The 17,780-nt window shown below is 38.8% G+C and overlaps 1 protein-coding gene across 6 annotated transcripts in view; it reads right to left on the reverse strand.

Moving 5' to 3' along the window:
* Window positions 1-17,780, reverse strand: part of FNIP2 (folliculin interacting protein 2) — a 133,902-nt gene that overhangs the window by 50,643 nt on the left and 65,479 nt on the right. For 3 of the 6 annotated variants that reach the window (XM_041738935.1, XM_041738938.1, XM_041738934.1), the window contains exons 2-8: window positions 15,139-15,265; window positions 11,849-11,980; window positions 9,147-9,247; window positions 8,969-9,040; window positions 7,114-7,214; window positions 6,841-6,930; window positions 5,222-5,293 (exon numbers count right to left, since the gene is read on the reverse strand). In XM_041738935.1, the coding sequence (XP_041594869.1) occupies window positions 5,222-5,293; window positions 6,841-6,930; window positions 7,114-7,214; window positions 8,969-9,040; window positions 9,147-9,247; window positions 11,849-11,980; window positions 15,139-15,265 (695 nt within the window). The remainder of the gene's footprint in view (window positions 1-5,221; window positions 5,294-6,840; window positions 6,931-7,113; window positions 7,215-8,968; window positions 9,041-9,146; window positions 9,248-11,848; window positions 11,981-15,138; window positions 15,266-17,780) is intronic. The other 3 variants (XM_041738939.1, XM_041738937.1, XM_041738936.1) reach the window with 2 other exon arrangements.

The raw sequence follows: 17,780 nt of genomic DNA on the forward strand, positions 1-17,780 counted from the left end.
ATCTTTATATGTAGACAGAGAGCTTGTAAAATGCCTTTGTTTTGATGGTTTACTGGAACACGCTATTAATACACCTTTCTTTTTCCACTTAAAAGTATACCTAGGAGAATTTTTCTATTTCAAGGCATTCTGAGGTACCTCACATCTTTCAACTACCACGTGGTATCTTTTCCCTGAAAAGTACATAATTTAATGTTCTTAATGTTCTACTAACGAACATTAAGGTTGTGCTTCCTATCTTTTTTAAACAATAATATCTCACCTTGTTTCCTTCTAGTCCTCATCTTCCAGAATGATACTAGAAAAATGTTCTCAAACGTGCTATTGGAAAAAGCCTATGAATATGAATATTAAATTTTAAATAAAATATATATTTCTCACTGGACTTCCTTAATACATTCCAAAAATTCAGGAAATAGGCAAATACCTTTAAATAAACTGTTCATCTTATGAGGAAAAAACATAGTGAGCTTATTATTTATTTTGTTCCTTTACTGAAGAAGCCTCTAAAAAAAAAAAAAGTCTAACTAGTTAAGGCAGTAAAGAAGTTACTCTTTTTAAAAAAAATGTTCATTTGAGAGAGAGAGTACATGTGAGTGGAAGGAGTGGTAGAGGCAGAGGGAGAGAATCTGCAGCAGACTCCCCGCTAAGTGCACAGCCTGACATGGGGCTTGATCTCACCACCCATGAAATCATAAACTGAGCCGAAATCGCAAGTTGAACACTTAACTGACTGCATCACCCAGGTGCAGCTTTTTTTTTTTAATAAGTTAGATATTCTTGTTATTGCTTTATTTCTTATTCTCTCTGTGCATTCCAAGCTTGTAAAGAGGCACTGGAGTACTTAATATGAGGAGTAAAATGCATTAAAACATAGATCAAAATTAAACTTTTTGATTTCCTCTCTGTTATTACAAAAAGCTACTGTAACTTAGAAAAAAACCAAGCTGCATATTTTTCAAAGACACTATTTCAAAAAAGGGAGGAGAAAAAAAAAAAACAACTATTTTTCAAAATCTTATACTAAATCAGATAACCATTTTATACTAGCTATATACATTAATATTCTCTCTCTCTCTCTCTCTCTCTCTCTCTCTCTCACACACACACACACACACACACACACACACACACACACACACACACAGTGGTGGGAAGCCCCAAAAGTTTGGAAAAACTATTTTGAAAAAAGTTAATAGAAAAAAACCTAAGCCCCTTCATCCCCTGAGAAATTAGAAAGCATCACCATTAATGTATTTTAGCAATAGACATATTGGTCCAGCTTTTTCTGGAGCACAGTTTGGATCTCAAAAACAGAGCCAATTATGTTACATCCCCTAGCTGCCCCTGCTAATAAGATTAAAGCCAAACTCATCAGGTACTGGTGCCATCCAAATCAGCCTTTCATAACCTGCCTTACCTACTAACATTCCCAACCCCGCAGGCCAGTCCTGCCATTGTTCAAACACTCTGTGTACTCTCAAGAATCTACACCCTTGCACAAACTATTTTCAGAAATGCTCTTTTCCTAAACTCTGGTGCAGTTCTTTTCTACCTTCAAGGTGTCACTCAAATATTACCTCTTCTATGAGGCCATCACCCTGAATTCCCAGGCAGTTACTCACTCCTCTTTGCTCCCACGTATTTCATGAGGTGGTATTTATCACACTGTATGTTAACTCTTGGTTTACATGAACTCTCTCTGAGGGGAGGTGCTATACGTCACTCTACTTCAACAACACCCAACTTCTGGGAGAGTCTGACAACACAGGTGGCTAAAAACTGCTATTCAATAAACAAATATGGCTTGATGACTGGCTAATTAGGAATCAGTGCTACCCTTCTAACCCCTGCCCTTAATTTCAACTGTATCAAATTGGTCTTACTGTGGAAACCATCAAAATAATGCAGTTTTCTAACCACAGAGTAAACCCCTTTGGGAATGCAAAACCATATGGCTCTTTGTAGTCCCAGAACATACTCTCCACAGAACGAGTTCACTGCTAAACATGAAATGAGCTCCTACATCCACTCCATTCTTTCAAGTTTGCCTGCAAAAGGGGGTACATAAGGAAGGCACTGGTGGGAAAGGACAAAGAACATTAGATTTCTTTTGGATGGGGAACTGTAAACTCTCCTTTAAAATCTCTTTTTATCCTGGAACAAGTTTCTCTGTATAAACAATGATTTAAAAACAAACAAAAAAAGCTTTTCTCAAGTCACTTCTCTACTGGACTCTTCCAGGGAGCAGGGAAGAATCTTACAGACCTGACTTGTGATCATGGGAATTTGGGGTAGTATTCGTGAAGCCAGGTGAACTGGTGTGAAGCATGATTTCAGAGATTCTACTGAACTGGCACATACAGCTACAAAAATTCCCCCACCTCAAAAGGTGCCGACCTAAGTAATTTTGGAAATGAGTAGACATCTTTAAGACAAAAGGTAAAAGGAACTCTAGTTAATAAAATTGTTTCCTTCCTGGGTACAGCTTAACAATCACACCTTGCTCTATACATATACTGAAATGAAACAATTAATTAAGTGGATGGCAGGCAATGAGAGCCAGGTGGAGCAGGGGGTTTCACATAAGCGAGGGGAACAAGGCAGAATGATCCATGTGGTAATGACTAAAAAATAATAGAGACATCAGTATAAACTCATGTTTAACCTAACATACATATGTTACACTTAGAAATATTATAATATATGTATACTGATACTGCTTTTAACATATAAACTTTTATATGCTTTTTTTAGCATATAAACTTCTTTTTTGCTTGTCAGTTGACAAGGCCTATAAAAAAAAGACATTCCAACAGCATCAAGCATATCTAATATATAGATCTTAAAACCTAATACCATTTTCCAATGAAAGAACAGGTTCTATGGAGCAATGGCTAATTCTATGACTGGGGTAGGAAATATATAAGATAATATAGAAGTCTGGAGTATCTTACAGCATCAGAAAGTAAGGATTAAAAACACATACATACACATGCTGATAGGGGTATGTTAAAGAAACACAGAAGCCAGCTAAAAGAGTTCCACGACCTCCATGGCCAAAGCTGGAACATCTTCAACTCTATGGACTGACTGAATCAATGAAAGAACAGAAGAGGGGAAGGAGACGAATCTCCCATGCAGAAGAATTCCAAGTAATTTATGTAGACATAGATACTCTGCTTCAAGGGAGGTAAGCATAACTCTCCACTCCTTAGGTGTGGACCATGCATAGTGACTTCCTTCCTAAGTTATAGTGCAGGGGAAATAAAGAGTAAGTTTACAGGAGAGAAACCTGACAAACACATGTACTCTGATATGATGTAATGGAAATGACACTTTACCTCTGTGATCTTTCTTCGAAAGATCCATAACCCCAGTAGTCATGTGAAAAACATCAGATACATTTGAATAGTGAGCATTCTACAACATACTTGGACACTATTCCCCAAAACTGTCAGGGTTATAAAAAACAAAGAAATTCAGAAAACCAAGAGGAGCCCTAAAGAGACATGGTAACAAAACATAATACTGTCCTGAAACAGAAAAAAAAGACAGTAGGTAAAAACTAAGGAAATAAAAAAAAAAAAAAAAAAAAAAAACCTAAGGAAATAAGTAAGACTATGGACTTCATATAATAATAATAATAATAATAATAATAATTCAATACTGATTTGTGAACTATAGCAAATGCACCATACTAGTGTAAGATGTTAATAATGGCGCAACCTGTGTGCAGGTTATATTGGAATTCTCTGTACTTGTCTTGATTTTTCTGTACATATGAAACTGTTCTAAAAAATAAAATCGATTTTAAAAAATTTCCCTCCATCTCTCAACTCTTTAGACACAAAGTTGAAAGTTATAGAAAAAAGGAATTAGCATGTTTGTAATTTCTCTACATCTTCTGCTAATTCAGTTCAAATACCTGGAGTCCCTATTCTGTTTCAGGATGAAGACCTTGTCCCTCACAACGTTAAGGTGGCTATAAGGAGAGATCTTCGAGAATTAACTACAGTAAGAACATCAAGAGGATTTTATCAACAAACTGTTGAAGTCCGCCAGGAGTGTAAAGCTCACATCTGTCTTTACATGAGCTCAGTAATCTTAGAACAGCTCCCAGATAGAAGCAGAAGCCATGTGAAGAAGAACATGTCCACCAGGAGAACAAGAGGAAAAAAATGGCCTACAGGAAAGCACTTCCAGCCCTTTCCATCTCTGCCCTCTCTCTCCTGACAAGAGAACTGAGAGACTCAAAGGAAACGCTGCTGAGAATAGAAGCCAAACTATCAAAGAAAGCTAGTGCTCTCCCACTCTTGTCATTCACACTGTTATCCGTTCTACTCCCTGCCCCCCTCACCTCTCCCTCCTATATCTGGTCAGCCCCAAGTTCCTCTCAAGAGAAAACATTCAGATCTGGCTGCTGAAATGAATGGCAGGCTAGGAAGAAGGGCATCTGAAGCCTGGAACCAGTCCCCCACATCTAAGCACTCTCTGGCTGGCTTATTTGGTGAAGGTGCCATGTATCACCAGTAAACCAGCAGGGCGCCCTTAGTCTTCAGTGGAAGGCAGAAGCTGCGTGTATGATATGTGTTTAGCAGGCAAAACCCGAACACCTCCAATTCCAGATCACTGGTTGACTACCCTTCTTCTACAGCACAGAATCCACCTCAGATCTAAACCACAAATCAAAAATCATAGCAGAATCGTGTACAAAAGCAGAAACCAAGAGATCTTAAAAAGCAGTATCAGAAAAGCTTAAGGCTGAAGGAATAAGAGAAAGGGGTGCCCAAGGTAAAATCTAGATCAGCCTGACTCTAGGACAGAAGACAGGGGGACTGGCCGGCCCTCCCACACTCATGTTTACACTTACTTCCACAGATTCCTTTCTTCCTTTGATTTTATACTCAATATTCAGCAAGCAAATTTCCAGTAAAACTGGCTCAAGGAAGTAGAAATTTCTTTAAGAAGAAATTTCTCAAAGTACAAGTCTACTATTAGTTCAGTTTAGAAAAAAAAAAAAAAAACTAGTCCACATTGCACCATCACTCCTAGATGCCATATATCAAAGTTCTAGGTCTTCAGACACATGAAGCATTAGAATTATGGAGAAGGAAAAAAACCTGGAAGATGAGGCCGGTCTTCTATTTTCCCACCTACTTCACCAATACAGATGATAGTTCACTCTGCCAGCTAAACCAGTAAAAGGAAGTACAAATACCTGATCTAGCAATGCCGCTGTCCCGGTCTTCATTCTGTCCTCTGCTTGGCATGTCAACCGGAGTGCTGTGTGCTAAGACAAAGGCAAAGGTAGCCGTGTTACTGAAATTCCCATAGAAGGAGTTGTTTAAAAATGACTGCAGTCATTCTTACATTTCAAAGGAGTCAAGCACTATTGATGACTGGTCTATGTTTATATAAAGATTAACCAGAAAGCAAAATTAATTATGTAGAAAACAAGTAAAAAGAAGACAGAACCAAGTAGCTACCTGCCTTTATCCTATTGTACCATAAACGCTTTTTTGAGTGATGCTTACTTCTAAAACAAAGTGAATAATAAATTATTCATGCAGTTAACACAATGAACGAACATTCTCAGGCAGATACTTTCGGCCACTTTCAGCATTATTAGTCTATTTAAATAGCACTGTATTTTCAAAATGCTTTATAATCAGTTTTATCAGTAACTACAGGCAACCTTAGGGGACAGAAATACTTGAAGACCATTTTATAAATTTAAAAAATGTTTCTCTGTTTGTAATCCACTCTCCTGGCAGATTAAAAAACATATACTCATTTTCAAATATTTCTTCCTCCACTTCTTTTCCATGTACACCCAGTATCATTGTAGTTACTGAGAAAAGCTCATACTGGCATGAATTTTAGGAAACACTCTAAAGTATTGCAGACTTCTAGGAATGCTTCAGATTCATCTAAACTGTATATTTATTGAGCTGGAGGATAGATGGCATGTTGCTATAGTAAGCTTTACAATGTACAAGAAGCCTAGTGCCCTGCCTATTATTATACTTGCCAGCTATTTTTTTATTTTCACAATGTTAGAGCATATAACATTTTATCCTCACACTAAGTAGGTGGAGGGTGCCAGTTTCATTTGGGTGTCAGTTAACTATGGTGCTTAGCATAGTTCCCGCTACAAAGAAGAACAGAATGAAGAATATCATTTGCCATAAACATAAATTTAATGTTAGTAGTGAAGATTCCCCACACTTGTTAATCATGCCAGACTACAACAGACATTCAACAGCTTTACTAGCAAGGCCAGTTAAATCTCAGAATTTACCTACCCAGAAAGACCAAGATTATTATTATACCTGTAAAGAACCTAGAAACTATGTTTAAACTACTTAAATGCTAAAGAGAAAAAGAGAAATGAGGAGAGAGAGAGAGAAAGAGAGAGGAAGTAGAGAGAAAGAAAGGTCTTCCATGCTCTTATTAGGGTGACTTTTGAAAGAAACTCTGTGCAGGTAAGGATGCAGGTGAATAAATGGATAAAAGTATACCATGGGAAAGGGAAACAGTTCAGAGCAGCAGAAGAGGCCCAGGAAAATCAGAAAATATAATCCTCTTAGAAACACTAAGGGCTCATTTCAGATCAAAATCAGCTTACGCTGGGGTATTAGCAAAGACATTTACAACAGAGGTTCTTTGGTGGAATTTTCAAAATACCATGAACTTGGCTGTATTTGAAACTAATATCTCAAGAGCCCCTTGGATTTCTAAAGAGGCACCAAATAGGATTTTTTTTTCTAAGAACCTGCACAGGACTTCTTATTAATATGTGTGTGGGTCACACTGTACTCAGCATTCCACACAAACCTGCAAAGAAAGAAGCACTCCGGGTGAGCCGGAGAGGTCCTCCTTCAGCTACGCCCTGCAGCAGTTTGCTGCTGCATGCTTGCAGCAGACCTAGAGACAGAAACACACACAAGAGGGCAAACAAAGTACACAAACAAAAATAAACACAGATTAAAGGTGATGCAAAAAAAAAAAAAAAAACCAAAACAACACAACAAACTCAAATAAAGCAAAACACACACCCACAATAGTGATATTCAGAAAGAAAGAGCCCAGTTACGTGGCTGATTTTACCTAGGTTACTTCCAGTACGACAAGGACCCAAATTATTCTGATTTGTGTTCAGTTTTCCCAAATTAGGATCTTGGTGGATGTATTCAAAGCTGTCTTGCAAGCTAAATCCGGAGAGGGGAAGGAAGGAAGACAGAGAGAGAGAGAGAGAAAAAATCAAGAAACAAATAAAGCCGTTTTCTAACAAACTCTCAAAACATAGACATCTAACCAGTTACCCAGACTTGTCGTTATAAATGAATAAAGTCTCACATCTAGCAAAGGAAATCAAACTTTAGGGGAATTTGTTGGCGGAAAAGACAAGAAAAACTTTTTGAAGGCAGCCCAACCTATAAAACTAAACAATGCTTTCTTAACAGTTTCACGTTATATAATGAGACACCTACAAATTTTGCTTTGGTGATTAACGGCTGGGATACTGCTTTTCATTCCCAAATTGTGCTTTAGTAACTGATACCCAAGATGTTGCCATTAATTTCAAGGGTAGTCCCACTGTAAACTTTCAAAATGAAATTCATTTTAACTCTTAGTTAACATCGCATAAGCAATTTGGCAACTTTCTTCAGGAGGAAGATATAACAGAATTATGATTCCTATAGGAAATTGACTTCACATCTAAAAAGTTAGAATTACTCATAAACACAAATGTGAGAGAAGCAGATTTTAACAATTTACCTGATTTATTAGTCAGTGAAATAAATATCAAGACTTTGAGGATAATACGGCATAAGATGGCCAAAATAATTTTTATTTAAATCTGAGCTCGATATTCTATTACAGGGAATAAGTATAATAATCAAAGAGTCTGAAAAAGAATATCTCACAAGGAAAAAACATCAGGGGACACCTGGGTGGCTCAGCGGTTGAGTGTCTGCCTTCAGCCCAAGGTGTGATCCTGGAGTTCCAGGATCGAGTCCCACATCGGGCTCCCTGCATGGAGTCTGCTTCTCTCTCTGCCTATGTCTCTGCCTCTCTATCTGTGTGTGTCTCATGAATAAGCAAATAAAATATTTAAAAAGAAAAGAAAAAACATCAATTCCCATACTACCTTAAGTTATGCCAGCCCAATGTTAAATGCTCAAACAAGTTAAATTCATTATGTTGTTGAAGAGTACCCAGACTTACTTAGTGGTACCCAAATCAACAAAGGAAAATATTTTTAATTTCCCAGGATTATAAAAAAAGAACAGCCTTCATTTGACCCCTAAGAATACCCCTTTAATTTATAACAAACTTCCTTCAAACTTATCAAAGTATAACAAATGTTTTGGTTTACTCAAAAATGAAGCATATGAAATATTTCTGCTTGAAAAATTCAAAATATACGAACAAATGTAGCAGAATGAGAGTTAAGTTAGACACACCAGTATTCTTAGTCAACAAAGAAGTATAAAATTAGAGAAGGAAAAAAACTTGGGAGTAAAGATCAGAATAGTGCATGGCCCAATCCCAACCAATCACGGAGGCTATAATGTCAGCTGAATAGATGGCGAGCACACATGGCCCATCCTGCCATACATATGCCTAGCAGCCTGGAGAAACTCCCTATGCATCTCATTCCTTTAGAAATAAATTGACAAAGTAAGCAAGCAACAAGTTTGTCTTTTTTTAAAGATAAAATAATGTTGGGAAATAGTCATTTATTTGTATTTAAGGCCACCTGATAAAGTCAAAAGGCCTTTTCATACTTATCACGTACAGGAAGATAGCCACTTTTAAAATCCCTTTGTTAATGTGGACTCTTCCCACTTTTCATTTCAAAAGAACTTACAGCCTTTGAAGAACTACTCTATCCAGAAACAGCCACTTTAAAAAATAGGGTAGAGGGAGAAAGACAGGTATAAAATCCCAGGCTTACTTATTTGTACTCCCACAGAAGCTGCCCATTCTAGCAGAGAACACCTTACTAATCATCAGTTGTGGAGGAGAACTGGAAGGGAAAAAAAAAAAAAAGAGGAGAAATGTATTTTTGAAATAAAAAGCCAGTATCACCATTCCATTTCTCAGATCTAGTAGAAAAAGAAGCCCAAACTTACCGTATATAGTGTATCTTTAAGGTAGAGCCCTTATAACTCATTGCAACCGAGCCAAACATCATTTCCCCTAGCATGTTGACATCGGAAGCTGGTCTTGTGTACTGCCACACATGAAAGAAACCAAAATCAAAGTTAATATGTGGTGCAACATGATGTGCAGTGCAACAGAAAATTAACCTATGGGCCTGTCTTTAGTGTCGTGGGTAACTATAACTCTTTCTCAAAGCAGAAACTCGTCATTTTACAGTCTTAATCAATAGTGATTGCCTGTTTTTTCCCCAAAATTATTACTTATGTCTATGATTTCATCTTTATGCACAATATCTTTGTACAGGATCCCAGTGTCTCAGTAGGGGTCATTTTTAATTTTGTTATGAAAAACGAAGGTTTTTCATTTTCTCCATTTATCAACTCTAGAGAAAAAGACTAAGTTGTGAAAACTAAAAACAGGCTAACTCTTCTCTTGGTACCAAAAATACATCCTGAAAAGAAACACAATTCAGGGTTATTCACCTAAATAATCAACAGTGTTGAGTAAAGATGCCAATTGGCACAGGGAGGATTTTGTGAGGGTCCAAAAAGTAACAGATGGTCTGACACCTCACAAGTTTTACCAATAAATATTTCAAAAATATTTGACCCTTCTAGCTTCTGACCAGTTTTTCTTGTCCCTTTTGTCATCCAAAAGGGTGGCCTGAGCTACCTCCAACTTTCCTAAGTCTCATTTGCTAACCTACTGCAGGATCATCTCCTCAAATTGTTCTAGTGATGGCCTCTACCTTCCTGTCAAATCTAATGCACTTTCCAGTTTACCTTCTTAAACATCTTTTACCATAGTTGATGTTCTTATTAACCCTCCTTTCTGAATCTCTTCTATGACCATCCCTTGAACAAGGTTGTTCCTCAGAGGGCACTCCTACTCACCGTCTGCATTCTGAACCACTCTTAGGATTTTGGTTATTCTTTACACAGAAATACCTCCCAAATTTTTATCTCTAAACTCAGACCACTCCCTGAATTCTAGAATCCTACATCCAAATGCATTCATTCACATATCATAATAATACATTATCATTACACACGTGTGGTAATATAACATGTTTTTTTTTAAGATTTATTTATTTATTCATGATAGACATTGAGAGAGAGAGAGAGAGAGAGAGAGAGAGAGGCAGAGACACAGACAGAGGGAGAAGCAGGCTCCATGCCAGGAGCCCGATGTGGAACTCGATCCTGGGACCCCACGATCACGCCCTGGGCCAAAGGAAGGCGCCAAACCGCTGAGCCACCCAGGGATCCCTATAACATGTTTTATATATAATATATAATAATATATTATTATGATATGTGAATGAATGCATTTGGATATAGGGTTCGAGGCACCTATTCTAAATGATCATGACACACTGATGAACATGATAAATATGAATGTCAACCAAACTAGTATGCCACAGGCACCCCAGCACAGCCTGACCAAGAAAAAACAACTATCTCTCTGTGACCCAGCCCATTCAGCCCCAGATTCTCTGCTAATATGCTTTCCACCCAAGCAAAAACATGGGCATTGTTCTTAACATTATCTTTTCAATCTTTAAACTCCAAATCCACAAACATACACGCATATACACACTAGTACACGCACACACTAACGCATATACACACCTACTTATACATGTTTGCAGAGGAGGAAAAAGAAAATAAATCTTTCAGCCTTGTTTAACTAGGCTCCTCTGGTTATAGCTCACGCCAACCTCTTCTCACTACATGCAGACAGAAACCAACTGTCTTTCACATTTTTTATTAATAACCTCCACCCACCACCTCCATTTTATAATCTTTTCTTGGGGTACAAGGTCTACATGCCAATTGTAATTCTCAACTAGCTGAAAACTTCACTGTATACTTTTTTAATCACATACTGCCTTGAGATCCAGGAGTACTGTGAAATAAAGGCAAGCACATGGCACAAATCCTGAACACAAAATTAACAAAGTTTCATAGACCAGTGGCTGCTGGCAATTTACCTGGCTTTGCTGTTCTAGCAACATGGAAAATTCCATGAGTCAAAAAAAAAAAAAAAAATGTTACATTCTCCATCAGTTTACACCCTCTTGCTCTTTGGTATTTATGAAACATTTCTTCCCTTATGTCTAGTTAGCCAGTGTTTTTCAATAACCCTAATCTCTATCCTCTACTGTTTTAACACACACACACACACACACACACACACACACAGAGACGCCACCAGCTCTGTATCCCTCACACTCACACTATATCCCTTTCTTTCTTCTCCTAAAGATTCTCTTCCTCCTACTGGCAAATGTTATTTTTTTAAGATGCCCATATACATTCCCAGAATCCTTACAATTCTTTTAACAAAACTGGAAAATCCATGCTTTTTAAATAGGTTCTGGCAGCAAAGGAAGCAAAACAAAAGGGTTTAACCTCATTCACACTATTTCTTCCTCATTCAGTATGTATTATACTGGGTCACCTTGACTCAATCATAGTTTTTATTGAGACAAAAGCCAAAGTGTGCAAACAGCACTGACATGAAACATTTAAGAGCACATTTTTGTATACTTTTGTATACTTATGTTTATGTTCCTGGAGTAGAAGCCTCAAGCAGGTACTCTGCCCTGCGGAGAAATTATAGTGACTTCGGCACCAGGGAGTGTCGTACACGAAAAGGATGGTTTTACCTGGTACTTTGGGAGCTGCTCCTTAGCATGTTGTAGAGATCCCCCGGAAGAACTATGGGAAGAGACGCTGCTGCTGCCGCCACTGCCCTGACAGCACTTGGCTGACAGTTTAATAGGGACATCCTCTGTTTTCTGGGGTGACAGAGAGGCAAGATAAGATATTGCTAAGTTTATCAGGCTTCCTCTGCACGCTCTTCACTGGGAATTTCTTTTTGTTTTTTTTTTAAAGATTTTATTTATTTGAGAAACAGCACAGAAGGAGAGAGTACACAGGGAGAAGAAGCAGGCTCCAACCTAAGCAGGGAGCCAGATCAGGGACTCAGTCCCAGGACTCTGGGATCAAGACCTGAGCAAGAGGCAGATACTTAATAGACTGAGCCACCCAAGTGCCCTGGGAATTTCTTTTTTAAACCACTGTTACATCATACCTAAATTGCACAGAAAACCAGAAGCTTTTTTCTCCTTCTTGATGAGGACAAAAATGTAGCTCCTGAGAGTCTATAATATCTGGGAGGGAGGCACACTGAAGAAAGATAACTGGACATAAGAAGGGAGTTATGTAGTATGACTATTCACCTTAAGCAATTCAACTGTTAGTTATATTTCAATTCATATCTTGAAATCATCAGTGAGATCTGATCTCTGTTCGGGTTATTAGAGGATCTGTTAGTACTGTGGAGAGTCATCATCTATAAAATTGATATGGAGAAAGACAATGCTTCAAATTTAAAATTTTACCAGGCAAATGGAAGTAAGTAAGAAAGCAAAATGACTAATCTGGAGAGTGTGGGTTAGTATTTTTATTTTTTAATTTTTTTTAAATTTTTTTTGTGGGTTAGTATTTTTAATGACACACCCCTTGTAGCACTCCTTTAAAGGTAACAGGAGAGAAAATCATGAGGTCGAGTTTGTGAAAGATGAACCAAAACTCTGAAATAGGAGCTCCTGTGAATTATACATCATGTGATGGAAAAGTGATCCTTAAAGGTTAGGGGTAATAGAAGATTATCTACTATATATTCATAAATAGGGTTCACTGTTAATTTTGTGACATAAAGGTATAAAGATACACCTTAATTATTTTTTCCCTTCCTCCTACAACAAAATATACTACTCCCTACAGAAGCATCCTGTGCCATCTCTGATAAGTTGTTTCTGTTCTGTCCAAGTCTTACTTGCTTTTTTGTGTGCAGTGTTTGCTTGGTAAAACATGAATGCAACTGCAGCTTATCTAATCTCCAATGTGACAGTCACACTGGTGGTCTAATGCAAATGCCTGCAGTCATGTGCTTGACACAAACTCATGATGTTTTGTGTTTGCCAAGGGAGTGGGGGGCTGAAAATGGGGAAAGAATGTAAGGAAAAGGGCAGCCCCAGTGGCCCAGCGTTTAGCGCTGCCTTCAGCCCGGGGTATGATCCTGGAGACCCAAGATCGAGTCCCATGTCAGGCTCCTGCACAGAGCCTGCTTCTCTCTCTGCCTGCCTCTCTCTCTCTCTCTCTCTCTCTCTGCTTCTCCCTCTGCCTGCCTCTCTCTCTCTCTCTCTGTCATGAATAAATAAAATCTTAAAAAAAAAAAAAAAAAGAAGAAGAATGTACCAAACACACAAACTGTGCTGGTCCATACCAGCCACTCTAGCAGCCATCAGCATCCAAAGTTGTACTGGGCTGTTCCCAGGTATCAAGCACTCCACTCCTTCAACACCCTCTTCAGATCTAGCTGTTACTTAATACCACTTAAACCAGAAACACAGTTCTTCAGAGAGCCTAAGGTGACACTAAGTCTACACCTGCCTCACAGACTGCTAGGCCTTCTGGCTGGGGTACAACACATTGAACAATCTATAATTGGAGATAGTACCTAGTACGGTGAGTAGAGCACCATCTTTTTTTTTTTTTTTTTTAGCCTTGGGCAAGTTACAAACCTCTCTGGACTCAGCTACCTTTTCAATTAAATGAGTACTTCCAGACTCCAGCATTATCACTGCTCTGATATACCAAAATTCCAGTTCCTTTTGAAAACCAGGGAGATTTTTTTTCCCTCCACCCGTTACCACCATTAGGAGCCCTAGTGATGGTGTGTGGGTGTTCCAACTAAACTATCTGTGCGAGGCCTTCAGGGAAACAGGAAATGATGTGGGCAATCGAGGGGAAACCACGTCCTGTCCACCAAAGGGTCAAATGCTGGCTCACCTAAACTTTGATACAAATCTACTTATTAAAGCCTACAGGTGAATCACCTGAGAGATCCCTTCCCCACCCCACGCCCCCCCTAACCTAACAAGCCCAACAACTACTGTAATGATTAGCTACCTGGCCGACTTCCACTTTAAAGCATTATGGAATCTACCCCGCTAAACTGCCTTTAACCGAATACTTCCTTCCTGAAAAAATGATCTTTATCAAAAGCAGGAAAACAGGCCCTTGGCCCTGATGAAACAAAGACCATGATATAAACTATTCATTTACTTAGCTACACATTCAATGAGCTGCCAGAATAAGGGCAGTATAGATAGCAAAGTATTAAACATGAAAAGAATGAAAAGTCCAAAGGCAACACCTTAGAAGTACCCTGAGCTGACATCCAGAAGACTCAAGGAGGACCGGAATCTACTCCTCACCCGGACACATGACCTTACCTTTCCTGTTCTGGCTTTAAGGGATCAAGGGCTGCTATATCCTCACTTTACCCATCTCAGATTCCCCCCACATGCCCCACCCCAGGACATCACCACCACTAATCTGCTTTCCACTAATAAAGGAAATAAATAAAGCTTCATTTGACAGAGGGGTTTGAGAAGCACTCCCTTTTGAAGATGAAAGTGTAGTTAGCATACTGAAGCCCTATAGTAAGGAAAGCTATTTAATTTTGTTTAACCCAGTGCAATGTAATACCTCTCACTATCTATGAGAAATACTGGACAGAATGATCTATAAACTTCCCTTTAGGCTAACATTTTATGAATTTCAGAGTTCTCAGTTTTCCTATTACACATGTTTGGCATCCAAATCTACTGAATTGCAACTTACCAGTAAATTTCCCCCTAGTAATATTTTCAATACACTGTGAGCATTGGTCATGATTCCTTGCTAACAGTTTCACCTATGTATATTAATAAGAATACAAATGTAGTAGGGCAGGGTGGCGGAGAGCCTTGTTTATGTTTCTTCTGAACCATTAATGATACCGTACAATAAAGCCCAAAGCAAAGATTATGAATTAATAAACAATTGCTCAGAGATATGGTTAACATCACAAATATAAAGATGAAAGTAAATCTGCATTTCGTACCTGAGTTGCCACCTCTTCAATCTTGTGAACGGCTTTAGAATCAAACAAGACTTGTCTGCCTCTCCTTTCACAGTCCTGGTAAACAATCAGGCGGATCTCATTCAGGTCAAACTCCGAACATGACCAACTGTGGATTAAAAAGGAGGAAAGAAGCTATATTATCCACAACACTTGGAATGATCAATGGAGAGCTAAATTTCCCAGCCAATGTACCTATGTGCATCAAAAGGTCACAAGTGTGCAGAGCTAATGACTCCTTCACACCCAGGGGCTAAAAGCCTCATCTGAGGGCTCAAATGGGCCATACAAATATTGCCAAATGTCCACGACAAAGGCTGGGAAGATGGCTATAAATAATAAATCACTGGAGAGAAAGCATCTCTTTCCAAAGCAGCTTTGGACAAAGATAGCAACCAAAAATCACAAGGAAGTGTAGAGAAAGCTAAATTTGGATGCCTAATTCTGAGGATGGCACACCTGATGTATAGGAGTGTTCAAGCTTCTGTGTAATTGGTCAGGGAATGATTTGGAGCAAGTTAGTGGGGCCTGCTCTCTTCCTCTCCCACCCACCCAGGCTCAGGTAAAATTGAGTGAAATCACATATCCTAAAATTTAGAATTCTCCTCTATTATAGCTGGCTCTGATACAGAAGTTTTGAAAACCAAGTATATCACTGTACAGAATCTGAATTGCTAACAACAACAGCAATAAAGGAAGCATGGTTTATTCCTTAAAAAGAAAACCACAAGCCCAAAATGGTGTCCCTTAAGCATGTCTTCAAACCAGGACTAATACCTAAAACCCTAGTTTTAACCTCCCACAGAAATGGTCTTAACCAGTCAGGAATTTTCTAACCAACATGAGGTAATCTGTCACATGGGCCTTCTCCAAGCCTAAGAGAAGATGAGGTAATTTGCATGATTAAGACCCTTATCCTTCCCCCTAAGGGAAAATGACCTAGTCTGAAACAATCCTTTCTTTTTTTCCTATTAACTCCTTGCTCCATCCTCCTTCCTGTAAAAACCATCCATCCTGTACAACTCTTCAGAGCTGCCCCATTCATGAATTGCTTAATAGAGTCAATTAGAACTTTAAATTTACTCGACTAATCTTTTGTCCTTTAGCATTCCTGAGCAAACCAAAAGTCGTTGGGATAAAACTGCTCTAAACATAGGTTTGTTCTTGAGTAATAGATGAAATGAGAATGCAAGAACTCTAAGAAGGGTAATCATTTAAAATGCACTGCTTTGGGGTGTGTGGCTAGCTCAGTTGGTACAGTGTGTGACTCCTGATCTCTGGGTCGTGCAGTCAAGCCCCACAACGGGCCCACGGCCTACTTTTAAAAAACTTTAAAAATGAATAAATAAATATAAAACGCACTGCTTTGGATATCTTTAGTTATTAGCCTGTTAATTCACTCCACACATATTTGAGTGCCTACTATGATTCAGACACTGTGGTCCAGATGCTAAATATTCAGCAGTTAACTAAACAGACTGATCCTTGCCCTCATGGAGAATGTGGTTTAGTGGGAAACACTGGACTAATAATAATGATGTGTGTAACGACATATTATCATAGTGCAAAAAGAAAAAAGTAAAGGAGTCTCATATTTTCAGATCTAAGGAGCAGGGAAATCCCTAAGGATTCAGGGAAGTGAGGGACACCTGGGTGGCTCAAGTTGAGCACCTGCCTTCGGTTCAGGTCATGATCCCAGGATCCGGGATCGAGTCCCACATCAGACTCCCTGCATGGAGCCTGCTTCTCCTTCTGCCTGTGTCTCTGCGTCTCTGTGTGTCTCTCATGAATAAATAATTTTTTTTTTAAAAAAAAGGAAGTGAAGCAGGCATCTGGCTGGCTTAGTTGGTAGAACATGTGACTCTTGATCTTGGGGGCTTGAGATCAAGCCCCACGATGAGTGTACAGCTCACTTTAATAAAAAACAAAAAGCAGAGGATTTAAAGAATGACATTTAAACAGGACTTGAAGAAGAGTTCAAGAAATAAAGAATGAGAATGAAAACAAGATAGGAGGGAAGGACATGAAAAGACATAACACTGAAGTAAAAGAGAAAGGGGGAAAAAAAAAAGGCAGAGAAGCAGAGTTCATGAATTAGGCAGGGAAAAAGGCAGGAGCCAAGATCACACCCTAAGTGCAATGAGAAGTCAAGAGGAACAAAGGCTGATAATGATAAGTTCAGGTCTATACTTTTTAAAAATTCAACCTGGCTCCTCAAAGCAAAACAGGGGTGGAGGAGATCAAGATTGGAAGCAAGGCGGCCAGACATAATTTACTATCAGAGTTGAGGCCCTTCGTCAGGAAGGTTAGAGGGACAGCTACGGAGGTAGAGGAAAGAAAACAGACACTGGAGGTATGTTCAGGGGGCAGAACTGGTAAGACTTAGTGGTGAGATGCAAAGGCGCCAGAGGCAAAGGGAGTGCTACCTGCTTCGAGAAAGCTGGGGGAGGAGGAGCTCCCAAGGTACAGATGACAGAGAGAAGGTAAGTAGACTAACAAAAGCAAACTGTAAAATTAAGATAGTTGACTACAGTGCAATCAGACACATCTGGATTCCCTTTCTTCATCGGCACAATGGGAGTATTTTTTTTTCAAAGATTTTATCTATTTATTCATGAGAGATA

Source organism: Vulpes lagopus, chromosome 23 (genome assembly GCF_018345385.1).
Source record: "Vulpes lagopus strain Blue_001 chromosome 23, ASM1834538v1, whole genome shotgun sequence".
Taxonomy (NCBI): Eukaryota; Metazoa; Chordata; class Mammalia; order Carnivora; family Canidae; genus Vulpes; species Vulpes lagopus.